At 40.8% G+C, this 14,944-nt stretch overlaps 3 protein-coding genes across 3 annotated transcripts; 2 read left to right on the top strand and 1 right to left on the bottom strand.

The window, feature by feature from the left end:
• The first annotated feature begins 4,743 nt into the window (after window positions 1–4,743).
• cabp7b (calcium binding protein 7b) lies at window positions 4,744–9,419 on the top strand. Its single transcript, XM_068753030.1, has 5 exons — window positions 4,744–4,852; window positions 8,424–8,567; window positions 8,644–8,756; window positions 9,049–9,196; window positions 9,289–9,419. Exons 1-5 carry the CDS (start codon window positions 4,744–4,746, stop codon window positions 9,417–9,419), a joined length of 645 nt encoding a protein of 214 aa, XP_068609131.1.
• Window positions 9,420–11,532: 2,113 nt separating this feature from the next.
• On the bottom strand, window positions 11,533–13,807 carry zmat5 (zinc finger, matrin-type 5). Its single transcript, XM_068752903.1, has 6 exons — window positions 13,727–13,807; window positions 12,795–12,969; window positions 12,532–12,594; window positions 12,373–12,453; window positions 12,168–12,276; window positions 11,533–12,070 (listed from the first exon to the last, which is right to left on the bottom strand). The coding sequence occupies exons 2-6, from the start codon at window positions 12,919–12,921 to the stop codon at window positions 11,923–11,925; spliced, it is 528 nt and encodes a 175-aa protein (XP_068609004.1). The 5' UTR covers window positions 12,922–12,969; window positions 13,727–13,807; the 3' UTR covers window positions 11,533–11,922.
• A 25-nt stretch (window positions 13,808–13,832) lies between these two features.
• On the top strand, window positions 13,833–14,442 carry uqcr10 (ubiquinol-cytochrome c reductase, complex III subunit X). Its single transcript, XM_068752902.1, has 2 exons — window positions 13,833–13,996; window positions 14,178–14,442. The coding sequence occupies exons 1-2, from the start codon at window positions 13,856–13,858 to the stop codon at window positions 14,223–14,225; spliced, it is 189 nt and encodes a 62-aa protein (XP_068609003.1). The 5' UTR covers window positions 13,833–13,855; the 3' UTR covers window positions 14,226–14,442.
• The last annotated feature ends 502 nt before the right edge of the window (window positions 14,443–14,944 follow it).

Here is a 14,944-nt window from a genome sequence, read left to right as displayed (position 1 = left end):
GGACAAATGAGTGTCAGGGAGGTTGTCTGCAGGTGCTCACAGCGAATATGAATTGCAATCATGAATTTCATTATCAAATATTCATGAATTGGAGTCATTGTTCAGGTGTAATTGCCACTTACGCCTTCAACTCACAGACCATGATGGCGAAAATGTTTGCAGGTCTAACAATATGACAGAGAATGCTGAAATTCGTGTCAGGTCACCTCTTAATAGATTTCTCATCTTAAAACCATGAAAATAGGAAACAAGAAAAACTTCCAAGCTTGGATATGTGTGTTTCCCAGTCTTCTGGGAAATTTTCAGGAAGTGCTCGAAATGTTACTGACTGGTGGTACAAAGCACCAAGTTCCTCGGGGTGCACATAACAAACAATCTGTCCTGGACAAAAAACATCACATCACTTATAAAGCCATTAATCTGCCCAGAGACGTTCTCGCCGCTCTCTACAGGCGCGCCATAGAGACTATACTGACCAATGAAATCTCTCTGTGGTGCGACAGCTGTTCAGCCGCACACTGGAAGGGACTTCAGAAAGTGGCGAAGACGGCAGAGGGGAATTATTGGGACTTCTCTTCCTTTGATGGGTGCCAGGGTGCCAGGCGCTGTCTGTTGAGGGCGACAGACATTATCAAAGGCAGCTCACACACCCACGAGGTGGAGAGTTCTCCCTGCTAGCCTCTGGCAGGCGGGGCCGCCGCCTGCCAGAGGCCAACAGATGCATCGGATCATGAATTAACTATTTTGCGTACACACCTTATGCAAATCTAGACGTTGCTGTCTGAGCCATTGGCAAGGAGATGTCGTTCATACGTGCACCTGGGGTGTCGTTTTGAATGACACAAAACGATCTATCTATCTATCGAGCGTGATCCGTCTCAGAATCATCACCAACCGCCTCCACCAGTGTCTGGATTCCACTTCATGTCGAATCCCTTCTCGAACGCACACAACGTAAGACACGTAAGCGTCTCGCTGTCTTTTCACAAAAATACAGACGTGACGTGAAAGCAAAGTTTCTTCATTTGATAACTAAAGCAATCAATACTCTCAAATCTCAAATGAGGTTTTTGAACGTAACCTGTTTTGATAAAGATATTTTTTTTGCATGTATTTCTGCACTGTTAGTTGTATAGATTGCCACACGGGGAAAAGGCTGTTCCAGTTTGTTTAATTTGGAAATGATCTGTGTTTCCTTAAGATGAATAGGATTCTAATTACAGGTGGCTTGATGGAGGTAAACAAAATTAGGGAGGCCTGCAATATCACTGAAAAGCAATAGGAGCACGATTGCGTTCCTTTCATGTTGTATATCCACAATAAACATTTACAAGAAATGTCGCAGGAATAATTCAATAGCCACACACACACACACATCAGGCAGGTTCGACGTAGTTTATGAGCCATATTCTCCTCTTTTTGTCCTTTTATTTCCAATTCTCTGGTCAGTAGACGTTACCATGGTAACATGGTTCTTACCCTGGGGATAAGGCGGCTAACTTGGCTTGCGGTCTTTAGTTTTATGAAATGATATGACTTGCATAGGAATTATCAAAGAGATGCAGTAAGCCAAATGTAACAGAACAAAATATAAGATGAATGTCCTCTTTGTATTTATGGGATGAGGAGATAACGGCCTCACTGCTTCTGGGATGTCATGTTTTGAATTTGGAAGCGTTTCCTTTGCCCGGCTCTGAATATTAAAATCTGGACTACCTGAATGACAGCAGCTTGTAGCTTTGATATCTCTTGCCTCTCTTCTTTCAGGTCTATTGCCTCTACAGACAACCCTCCGGCCTCCCTTGAGCCTTAATTCCAGGACGGATGCCAGACCTGAAGCGCTCTCAACCAGTGGCAGCCCCCTGGTCAGGACGAGCTTACCTGCACCAGACGACCACGATGGTTGCCTTCTCATCCCGAGAGCCGTATGTTAACCTTCAACTTGGAGTCGCCACACAAACTCTAGCACTCCTGATTCATGAAATATTAACATTGTTTGGGTTCGAGGAGATTTAGAGTGACTGAGCTGCTCACACACACACACACACACACAAAAAATGTTTCCGAAGGACAGGAAACATTTCAGTTTGGGTATAATATAAATAAGTCTGTCTTTTAATAAGAGCTTTGTGCGCAATAATGTATTAATTCGTTTATATTAGTTTATCCTTCTGCCTGTATTAAATTGTTTTATTTGACACATTTACCAGTATGTGTTAAGTGCTTATTATAAGATTCTTGGTAGCAAATATTCATGAATGCATCTCCTCTCTCTCAAAAAAAAAAAGGTTTTCCATATAACAAGCTGACTTGGGACATTTTGAAAAATCATTTCTATCAACAACTCTTTTTTGTAGCAGGCAAAATATCTGCATGGGAATAAAACGACGAGTACCGGGCCTATTATTCAACCATTTGGTTTCACAATTTTAAAGGAGGTGAGGAAAAAAATGATTAAAGGCTGAAGAACTGATCCACCGTGTTGTCTGGGAACGCAGAGAACAAAGCCTGGTTTTCTTTTCTGAGTACGGAGTCAGCAGGAGTCTGAGATGCAACAGAGAGACACTTCCTGTGTGGTGGGAATAGGCCTGTCAACCCTGCGAGCTCTTGAAGAACCAACCAGTGGAACCTTAAACGCAGCTCCCTCAGCATACATGACGGAGATCTGCTGGGAGCTCCTCCTGCAAGGTGCAGCCATTCTCTCAGGTGATGCATGCTGTGTTTTTGAGGTTGCATTGATGGACGCACCACACTTGACATTCATCACATTTTAGTGCTCCATACAGCTGACTCCTCTCAGGATAGATTAGTCTGTTGTCTGGAACAATAAAGGTGTATTTTTCCATTATTTATAAAAGGAGTGAGATCATATTTCTGCTGTAATCTACTTTCATTTTTCAGAAGTTATGAATGCAGGTTATATCGCCATAAATCCATACCCTTCCTAGATTCTTATAATAATAAAAGAAATATCATATCTGAAATGTCTGTCTCTGCTCAGCCTGCATTGATAAGGGAGTGTTGCGTGCAATTTTTTAAATTGTGTTTTTGCTGAAAGAATATAAAGAATACTCTCATGTTGGTATGGTAACTAGGAAGCTAAACCATTAGTGTAGAAGACAGATATGGTGGACACTGAATGCATGTGTGTCTGCTGGCCCGTGTGGTGAGTGTGGGTATAGCCTGGGGGTGGGTGTGCCGGTGGGTGTGCCTGTGGGTGTGTGCGCATGGGCGTGTGTGAGGCTTTAAAGGCGCGCACACACCTGGAACACGGAGGCTAGGGGAGAGGCAGTTGGGAGGCCGTAATTTTTGTTGACCGCTTTACACGCATTTGTACGCTTTGGCTTTATTTGATGGTTTATTTTCATCCATCCATCCATCATTCATCCAGGCAATATACTTTTTGGACTTTGTCTATCGCCAGTACCGCCGCGCTTGGGCCTCAATGAATCCACCTGTGAACGCGTCCTGGATTCCGCGTCTTTGTACAAACATTTGAGCGCGTCGGACAACTACGCAGGACCCAACGCACCCCTCAGCGGCTAAACCAGGGAAGGAAGCCGCAACATTTAGCTTATTATAAATACTGGAGAAAGATATTTTCCATTATTGTAAAGAAAATCTGTCAGCCAGCACTGAAATGCTGTTCCAGTGTGTTTTAAATAGCTTTCTGGTACTCGTTAAGCAGGGGAGGTATATGCTGTGTAATACTGCAGTATCTGCATCAATTGGGTACGCAGCAGATAGTGTTTTTATACAGGGGCATGTGAAAGGAGAACATTCAGGATGCACGTCTCAACTCCATGTCGCTCCCAAAGGACGCAAAGGGGAAGCTGACATTTGAAATAAGCAGCCAATAATAATTCACTGCAGGACCTACTTGTTGCCCACTTTTTCTTTTTTTTTTTATAAGTATTTAACACGCCAGTACTTATTTATTTATTCCGTGAATGGATTATATTTTGTGTAGACGTTTCGTATACAGTCTGGAAGGGTGCAGATAATATTGTCACAGGAGGACGCGCGTATGTGCGTTTTGATTCGTGCCACCGAATCAGACAGCTGGGGGGGGGGGCATCTCTGCCTCAAACTGTCTCTGTCCGACGGGGTGGGGCGGGGCGGGGGGGGGGGGCACCCAGGAATCCCTTCAAGCTGCTCTCCAGGAAAAGAAATGTTAGAAGATTTGGTTTGAGCCTCGTTGATTGGATCAGCCCGCGGTCGCTGCTGGTTTATCTCACACCATCGAATCCTGTCGCTCTCTCTCGCTCTCTCTCTCTCACTCTCTCTCTCTTTTTTTTAAGGAAGATGCCGATACGACGATGAAAAGTGAGGCAGCTTGTGTCGGGAATGGACCGTTTTAAAGACGCGTTGTAGAAATAAATAAATAAAATAAATAAATAAGCAAAAAGATCGACGATAATAATTTGGATTTGAATAAAACCAATTGCTATCTCTAAACGTGAGCGCATTGAATGCCTGAAACGGTGCTCCGGTTTTTTTGCTCGTGATGCTGTGATTTAAAAGTTTTCTCTTTTTGCTTTTTTTTTTTTGTCTCTTTCTTCCTTTTTTCTCGCGACATTCGAGCTGATTCCATTAATTATTACAAGAAGAGAAAACATAACGAGGATCGATATTTGGAAGGATTCTCCTCGGCGCTGCCCCCAGAAGGGACCCCCCCCCCCGGAGCGCCGCGCCGCACTATATGAAGGTCGCCGCACCGCTGCCGGCTCCCCCCTCGCAGAAATGCCAGTGCGCGCTGTGACCACCAGGTTCATGTACAAGGGGCTCTGCACTATTCCAGATGTCCTCTCCTTACGGAGCCCCGTTGTCCTACCTGAGGATGAAGTGGAAGGTGAGTCGCTGCATTTCAAGTTTCAAGTTGTCATTGCGACGTTCAGACACGCGAACGCATCATTCGTGTAACAAACTATTTCAGCACCCCGGAGAGCTCCGCGCCGGCGTGGCGGCTCTTTGTGACTTCTGCGCCCCCAAGAGAAGGTCTGGTCTTGAAAAGATATTCTACGTTGTAATTAGGGTTTAGATGTGGATGTGTGTGTGTGTGTATATGTGTGTGTGTGTGTGTGAGAGAGAGAGTGTGTGTGTTAGTTAGATTTTGTTTCACATGCTGCATCCTCGGTAAATCCTCTGAAACAAATTTGCAAATCCACGATAGATCAAGTCATAAACAGGATTTCAGATTGATTCACTTTGAGGCTTAGATGACATAATCTCATCTCTTTCGGGGTTTTTGTCTGATGTATTGAGTGCATTCATTCATGGAGAGCGACAGTCAATGGCACGATTCACTTGGGCCACACAAGATTCACTGCCATAATAACTACTGCTGTTACGAGCGAAGGTTCTGCCTCTGCGAAAGCTCCTCAGTAATAAAGAGACAAGTCAGATAAGATGTGATATCACAAAGGGAATGCTATTTCCCCTTCTTCTGTAGGTTATCTGGGCCCACAAGTGGAAGCCTTGCATGCCCTTGCTTTGAAAGACTTGCTTGACATTGGAAGTCCTCTGTCGGCAGTGACAGCATAAATTAAATTAAAAGGGTTGGCTGTGGGAACGCAGCATTTGGAACAACAGTAGAACGACAAGCGCCGTGTCCTGCGAGACAGTCTATGCAGACAATGTCGCTACAGAAGATAATGGAGGTGAAGTCTTCCCAAGTTGCAGCTTTCACGACGAGGAAATATCAAATATTCAATACAAAGTGAGAGTAGTGACTGAGTAATTCAGTTTTGAGTTTTTTAATTGGACATTGAAACGCTGGGAAGTCAGTCAGGTATGGGCGATCGATCACTCAGTGGGAGATAAATCACATCATAAATGGTATCTACCGGTGCATGTTCTCCATGCACACACATCATTATTCATTTTACATTTTGTGTGCCTTTACCTGCCTGAAAGTTCCAAACGCGTGCCAAAGTGTCTCCACATTAAATGAGTGCAACATTAAATAACCAAGGTCAGACCGATCTGCAGAATAGCTAAGCTACTTTAAATAACATATACTAGATTTATCTCCGACCTCAGATAATTATGGTGAGATATAAACAAATGCTTAATTAAACATGTTAGAAGTAATAACTTGATCTGCAAATCAAATAAAAAGGCGTATCAAAGGCGTTATATGACACAACACGCCATTAACTCCTGGGAAATCGAAACGTTGAAACCGGTAAGAGTCTGGTTTGATAAATAATCAGTGGAAATCCTGATGGTCTCTTTGACAGTCTAATTAACAGATTTCACACTGTATTCATAGTAAGTATCTTTCTTTACCTGTTGTGGTATATGTTAATGAAAACTCTTTTTAAAGTCTTTTTCTGCTGCGTTCACTCATTTCATGAATATCTGTTTGCGTCTTCTGGAAGAAATTGTTTCTTCTTTCTCTAAATTCCATGCTGTCTCCCCAAAAACATTTCTTCTGGCCCAAAGCCTTTGTTTGGGATTCCCCCCAATTGTTCAGATGGTTGCTTGAATGGTTTCTGCGTCTGCTTGTGCCTGAGGCGCTGACGCGCTGCCAGGGTGCAGCAGTGGTGTTCTTTTGGCGTCGTCCTTCGTGATGCACCTTTTCCTGCACCAGTAAACAACTTTGGCTCTAATGGTCAGTCAGAAAGGTCGGCAGGACTGCTGGTCTTCATGTTCGGTATTTAAAAAAACAACTGGATGCTCTACAGGAAGCAATCAGCACCATGATTCTAGGAGGAGGCTAATCTGCCATGTCAGTCAATGTTTCATCTTCTTTTTGCATGACAAAATGTAATGAATGGGTGATGTTTTTGTTTTGAACTCAAAAAGCCGTTTAATATATACTGTTTTGTCCTGGGAGGCTTAATCTTGCTGCCTTGAATCCCAACAATGTTCTGACAGATGGTTATCATCACATTTCATTCCTATTGCAGTCATTCTTCCCTCCTGAATGAAATGTACCTAATTATTGGTGGGAGACAGTGCTCTTGCCATCGCAGACACAATTGACATTTTGTTTTTACCCTTGAGACACGACTATTAGTGCCATTAAGTCAAAGACTTCTTCAATGACACAGCGGCAAAAAACATTTGTCACATTTGTCAGAATATCTTGCAGCATTTTTACATGATTGGCATTAGCAATATCTCATCTAACATACAATTAGATAGATACAAAGGGTTAAAAAAAAAATCCGGTGAATTATTTAATAATATTATTTCTGTAAGTTCTTATCCAAACACTTTAAAAATGTCTCAAATTTGAGGGTTGATTGTTTACATTTTTGTATTTAAGACGATCATAGCTACAATCTTTGATGAGGAAAGCAGGAAATATAGTCGGGGGGTGTTTTTTTATTTATTTATAGAAACAAACAATTATTCCAGACCCATTACATTATTAATTATACATCATTACAAATTCTGTGTTTTCCGATGAGTTAAAACTGAGTCGTGTTTCTTGTGGTCTTGTCTTGGCATTTCCTAAATATTCACTCCACAAGGCGCCAAACAATCAGTAGTCCGGCCACTGCTCAGCGACGTCTGTGAATAAATTACTTCCCACGGACACTGGGGGTTATGATATTGAATCTAAGGTGTTGTTGAAGGAAGACAACAAGACGCAAGCAGCAACATTAGGTGGAATTTAGGCAAATATGTTGCGTCTCACACGTCACTTGTTCAAAGGTACCTCAACGAATGAGCCACGTTCTTCTATTTTCCCCACGAGGCTATCGACTGCCATTTGGCTTCCTGCTCATAAGCTGCAGTCGTTCAGGTTCGCGGGATGGATGGGCATTGCTTAGCCACTGGCGCGTTTGCATGCACATTACAGGTGGTGCTCGACCTAATCACATAGTTGCATGCAAATGAGTGTTTCCTGCGGTAGAAGCACTGAGTATCATCGAAGTCCGCCGAGTCGTCATTAAGTGAGGACCACCGGTATATCCACCCTGTGTACAAACGGCTCTGTGTATCTTTTAACAACGCCCACTCATACGCTATCCACGTGTCTGAGGTATTTAACTACAGACCTGGTGTCCCGCTACAGATTGGAATCGTCTCCATCGCTGTCCTTGCTCTGAAACATTCCAATGCAGCATCTCTCTTTGTCTGTCCATTGTGCCGAAGCTTTCGACCTTGTACCTGCTCTTGATGGCGATCGGTGTGTCATAAATTCTGACAAGTGAGGTTAATGCATGTATAAATTGTGAATGGCAATATGATAAAGTGAGCCTATATATGATCTGCAACTGCTGTAGATGCATAAAACCTCGGTCCGGACGTTGGACCAGCGCAGGGGAGAAACCAGAAATGCTACGTTAGTCCCTGCAAACCGCACCGCCCGTGCTGCTGTGATAAATCTATATAAACATGTTTGTTGTCCGACTATTGCTTTCTCTCTCCTTTTAACGTAATTACTGCCCTCCTTTTTTCAACAGAGATTCGTGAGGCATTCAAAGTCTTTGACAGAGATGGGAATGGTTTTATCTCAAAGCAAGAGTTGGGGATGGCGATGCGTTCACTGGGCTACATGCCCAATGAGGTGGAGCTGGAGGTGATCATCCAAAGACTGGATATAGATGGTATGTTAAGCAAGTTCAAACGTGTAAAGACTATGTTGATGCAATCGGTCATTTGTGCGTCTGTGCTTTTCATCAGGTGACGGTCAAGTTGGTTTTGAAGAATTTGTCACGTTACTTGGTCCTAAACTTTCCTCTGCTGGAATGCCTGATAAATTTCATGGAGCAGACTTTGATTCAGTTATTTGGAAGGTATTTTTAAATTTCTTTAACATCAATCAATCATCAATCAGCATGTCTTATCAGTGCTTAATGCATTCTGTTGTCTTCTTTCAATTGTTTTCTCTACGGCTTTTCTGTTTCTGGCGACTAAAAGCTTCCATGCATAATCAAATATGTCTTTGATATAGATGCTGCCTTTCAGAAATGGCCCCGTCATTAGTCTCATAACCAATCACAGCCAGGAGCTTCCCAGAATCTCCACTTGTATTAGCCTGCAGGACATAAGACACGAGTTCTCCTGTGAGTTTTCCTGTCTTCCCAGTGTGACATGCAGAAACTGACTGTGGATGAACTGAAGAGACTTCTTTATGATACCTTCAGTGACCACCTCACTATGAAAGACATCGAGAACATCATCATGACAGAGGAGAACCACCTCAACAGTCCAGAGTCCCATGTAGACATTGACAGTACGTCACGTTTTTTCTTTTTTACACACATTGTTCAGGATTTTTTTTTACAGCTTTTTCAAGATTATTAATAACTTTCATTCATCTTTCAGCAGCAAGTCCAACGCAACAGGAAAAGCACACGTGTGTGCGTAAAAGCCTGATTTGTGCCTTCGCCATCGCATTCATTATCAGCGTTATGCTCATTGCAGCGAATCAGATGCTTCGCAGAGGAATGAAATAAATTCCCATTTCCAGCTGGTTACAAAGAGACTGAAGGACGGCAATAAAATAGCAAACATTAACCAAATGATTTTGTTCAATGTCTTCAACGCCCATGATGATGGTTACACGTCTGCGTCTATAATAGATGAAACGATGTCAAGCAATTGCTCTGTGCAGCTACTAGTTATAACGTACCATCGTAAATCATGTACAGACAGAATATTTCAAGGGCTTATTATTATCCTAAAACAGTAGAAAAATTGTTATTGAGACATTGCATTAGAAAGCAGATTGTCGTTGATTTTACTGTACAGTATTTACTGTTGTAATCGCTGTGCTGTGTCTAATATATCCAAATAATTAATGTTGCTGATAAGAAGGCTACTGTTTGGAATAATGATAGCTCTTCTGATAGTAATTATGCAATAAAAAGGTGTTCATGGGATGCATATTTTCACTTACTAAAACATAACAAGATTTCTGGATTGAGCAGTTTGGGAATAATTTGGAAATCAAAATGACTTTTCTTTTTTTTTATGCAAATATTTTGATTAAACCAAGATCCATCAGAAATAAAGTGTGCATGGGTGTTTATGCAAAACGTCCATATTTTAGACAAATATTTATCTCTGTACTATTGCTTATCTGTTGATCGTAGTGAAAGACGGACTGCATTGTTGACGAAACCGAGCTACAAGCCGGGAACAAATCCAAACTGTGTTCAATTTGTTAGTGTTAACTGTCATGTAACGCAAATGATAAGAGAGGCAGAAGGATATTCATTTAACGCAACACATTTGTATGTGCATTAAACTGGAAATAAACATCTGTCCTCTGTGTGTAAAATCAAGTTATGAATGCTAATGTAAGTATCCACATAATTATGCAATTTGTAAAGAGATGATTGCAAAAAAAAAAAATCTCATTATTTGGCATTTTCCCAGAAATGTCAAATTGTGTGACAAAAACAGAATACCAAGTACTCTGCATGATACTGTGAATGGTAATTTAACATATCATGAAAATTTTTATTTTCTGGCTTTTACATAGACCACCGAAACAGTGTATTGTTAAAGTATAACATTGTTATATTTTCTTACTTGAGAGTGATACATTTAATCTATGCGATTTTATTATGAATGTAAGCAAAGTGTTTTATATAAAACCAAAACAAATATTTAAAAAAATATATATATCAGATTTCTGATCTATAATTTCCAGGCTAACTATTCAAATCTGTATTCATGTGTATTAAGGCCATGCACTTACATTAACTTTACTGATCTGTTAATATTCCTTTTTTTTAAACGTGTTTTACAAAATGCTATATATTTTTTCTTGCTCTTTTTATCTTAAAATGTATCAAAGCTATATCACAAGATGAAAAGGGTGAAACAGTGAGAATAACTGCAATAAAAAAATAATATTTTCTTCTATACAATTGCTGTTTATGTATGAACTATTTACAGGACATTACACCTCGTCATGTGAACATTTCATAAGGTGTGCAAGTAAAATACGCTACTGTGTCAAATCTTTAAGACAAATAAATGAGTATTGTGTCCCTGTTCTGTAGGTTACGATGTTTCAATGAGCAAATGTGTCGTCTCAATTGTTCTTCTGTATTGGATTTAACTGTAGACGTCTTCTGGCCTGTGCCTTTTGTCATTTGAAGTAAAAACAGAACTCTCATGCACTTTTAGAAAGATGGAGAATACATTCAACAAAACCCTCGTCTGAGAAAAGTGACTCTAATACTCGGCGTATTCCTGAATTGAAATGACTTCTATCTTTCTGTCAACCATGTCCTTGATTAAAGTTTTTCTAACTTTGCAGGTGATAGTTGTTGTGCTCCCCCCCCCACCACACTCACAGTCCTGATGTTTTCACAGGGAATATCCTGCGCTTGCTATTTCTGTAAGGGTTCCTGCTGCATCGGCTATACACTAATGTCAGTGATGCATGTAGTCCAATAAAATCAAACTCATAAAAAGGAGCTTGACTGTTTGTTGATTTCCTTTTTGGTGGCTGTAAGTCAGAGCAGAATACTACACATCCTAGATTAGAGTGTGAACCTTCACAGACATGCCCTTGAGTAATTCACACCACACCAAAAAGGCAGCTATGGAGGGTATTTTGATTTATTAGATTGAAATCACTAATCACCGATTTACTGGACTTTACGCCAATACAAACTTTTATTCATTTCAAAATAACTTTTGCTCTATAAAAAATGTATTGTTAAACAAGTAAAGCAAACAATTCAGTCAAATGTTATAAATTAGTCTTGTCCCTCTTCTTACATGACATTATTGTACATCAAACAAAGTATGAATGCATTTCCTTTTGTTTTCAAAATTGGAAAGGGCACTAGATATTTTTCGTATTAACTGAAAACCCCACTTCGAACTGTCAACGCTCTCCAAGTAAAAATCTGACAAGTCTCTCAAAAACAAAAGTATTTTGTTCCATTCATCCTAATAATAATGCAACATATCCACTTAGCAACAATCTGAACTCTTTCAGCCCCATTCTGTGTCCACGGTGACTTTCCATCCATCAGGAGGAGGCGGGAGAAGAGAGGGTGGGAGGTCAGAAATGGAGAAGAGCTGCTGCGGTATGTAACTTTCTGCTTGCTCCTCTTCACCGTTTTCTGTAGTTTTGAGATCTCTGAAGGGATAAATAATTGAACAACTGAATTATAAATCGACAGCGGCCATGCTAGCCTTTGTCACTTGGCAACATACACGTAAATTAGCATGCATACCCTTTGGTGCTGAAGGCAGTCTGCTTCTTTGCCCTTCTAGAAAGCCACCCCTCTATACTTCGCTCATGCATCATTCTGTCGAAAGGGTCTTCTCTGAGCCGCCTTTCCTCTGAAAGAAAGAAAGAAAATCTCAGTCATATCAGAATGAAAACAAATTCTCATGTATCTGAATGAAATTAATGGCTATTTTTTATTGGAGGCTTACCTTCTATCTGTCTCTTTAGGTTAAACACATCCTCTTCCGACATGTGAGAAAATCTGCAGTTAAATCCAAAATCACAAATTCCTAAAAACAACAACAATATAGCAAGGTTAGTAAAATCATAAACTCTCAAAGTTTTTATCGTGAAATTCATTCTATTACCTTTTTGAAGAAATTTCCTGCAGGGTTTCTTTGCTTGCTCATCATGCAGAATGGCTGAAGATTCTGTAAAAAGCAAGAGTGGTCATGGTAGTTTTTGAACAAACAATCAAAAGGTCAGCATTCTCAGAAAAAACATATAATTTACATATTGTAAATTGTAAATTGTAATGCACTAGTTAATTAATACAGTTACACTAAAACACCACTGCTCTAAAACATTCTTTCTTCTTATTGCATCTCAGAAGTCTAATGGCTGACCTCACCTCGAAAATGGTCAAACCAGGCCTTCTTCGCTCTGTGATGTTGAACACCGTTTAGATGTTTCTTCCTGTTATGCATGTTGTCCTGAAAGGATCGGTCACAGTAGTCACAGTAATATCTCCTCCCCATGATTCAGGTCACGACCTCAACGCAAGCACGACGTCATGTTTCAAATCTCTGAAAGAAAACGAGAAGACAAGCAGACGGGTTTACATTAGTGCTCAGAGAGCGAGAGAGAGAGAGAAGAAGTAGTGTTTGATTAAGTCTAAAATGCTAATATTTGTAATTAACAGTTCTCATCTTACAAGAAGTTGTAGCTGATCTGCTACCATTAAGAAATGTATTCTATTTGTCCCAATCTGGAAAATAAAATAATATTACTCCCACAATATAAAAACAAAAATGGACAAAATTGTATTAAAATTGTCATTTTGCTGCCATCTACTGATTAAACACTGAAAGTGTCTTAACGAAATATTTTTAGTTTTAATTCTGGCTCTACACTTCTTGTGTCACTCTAATCACAGAGAAATCCTTCAATCAATCAATCAATCAATCAATCAATAAATCTTCCACTCTTCCGCTTCGCGGGTCACGGGAGTTGATGGAGCCTATCCCAGCTTTCTATGGGCGAGAGGCGGGCTACACCTCAGACGCGTCGCCAGTGCATCGTATACAATCATCCGAAAGTTTGTGGTTACAAAACTATTGAGATATAATCGGTGCCGACCTTACTTGATCCTCGTAGCAAACAATAACAATACAGGTACTTCCGCATGGCGTTAATATAGCTAGATCAAAGCTAGCTAGCATGTCCCACCAAAGAACACTCGTGTTCACTTATAATGAACTACATCCAAACGAGCAAAGCACGAAGCCATTGACGAAACAGTCACGTCTCCTGAGGTTTGAATAAATGAATTAAATTGTTTACCTTCCTTTAGTTATTCGCGTTCTGCGCCTTCGCCGCAGTGAACTCTGTTGTGGCTTCGCGAAACCTTCTTCCGCGTTCCTCGACTCGCCGCTTTCCGTAGCTTCCGCTCATGCGCAGTAGCAAACCAAGATGTCGCTTGCCAGGACCGTGTACAATTCGCTCTTCAGGAGAACGTCTACGTTCGCCGTAGGCATTATAGTCGGAGCGGTGCTCTTCGAGAGGATGTTTGATCAAGGATCCGACGCGATTTTTGAGCAATTGAATCGCGGCGTAAGTGCCTTTTGTCTTTTGTTTTCACCTGACCTTGTAAGCAGAGGGCGAGGCGGAGCTAATGGTAGCTAAGCTAGCTTGTACACAAAGATCATCTGTTTATTTCTCAGTTTGGTAGTTTGACAACTCTGTGTATTTAAGGCCTCTTGTTTTGCCTAATGTGTGTTTTAATGCATTTTAGAAACTATGGAAGCACATCAAGCATAATTACGAGGACGGGGAGTCTTAGGACGCGGCACCGGGGTTCCTGCCACTCTTCATGGACTCCAGCCCAGAGTCATTCACGATTCTTCATCATAAACTATGTGCTCCAAGTCATACCCAGACGATCTGTGGGAGCTGACTAAATGTTTCTGCCGCCTCGTTCCGTCTTCAACCCTGTTGTGATTTGTGATGGCGTCATTTTCCTCAGATTGTAAATGAGTGAATTAAACATGTTAATGTCTTGCGGATGTTTCAGTGCTTTCTTTTAAGTTATGTTTTTATTAGAGTCACTCATCGGTTTTGCAGTTGTCTTTCTTTCCTGTTTTTTTAGACACCTAAATACAAACGACCTCCAACAAAAAGTGTTTAACATTGACATTGTATTCCTGCGGTATTTATATTTTATTACAAGAGAAGGCGGCCGAAGGCAGGCAGCAAAAACCTCAGGTCAAAGCTCAGAAATGATCAAATGTCACAATCACATAAGGACCGCACTAAAATCTTCATGATTGCCACAACAAGAAGAAATTCGCATAGAGTTTAGTAAAAAAATAATGCATCTGTAGAGTTACAGCATTTTAAAAAGATGAACCAAGAGAAGATTCTGCTCATCAGAAATAACCACTTACATTAGTATTATATAGAACCAAATATTTGTCCAGTTATTTACTTGGAAACTCAAGTTAAAGTAAAAGCAATGAGACATTCCTGTCGATGACAGGGTGGTTAAACCATGATCGGGCA

The sequence above is a fragment of the Brachionichthys hirsutus genome, chromosome 19, assembly GCF_040956055.1.
Source record: "Brachionichthys hirsutus isolate HB-005 chromosome 19, CSIRO-AGI_Bhir_v1, whole genome shotgun sequence".
In the NCBI taxonomy this organism is placed as follows: domain Eukaryota; kingdom Metazoa; phylum Chordata; class Actinopteri; order Lophiiformes; family Brachionichthyidae; genus Brachionichthys; species Brachionichthys hirsutus.
The sequence above is the reverse complement of the archived record's forward strand: the minus strand, read 5'-3'. Positions and strand labels throughout refer to the sequence as shown.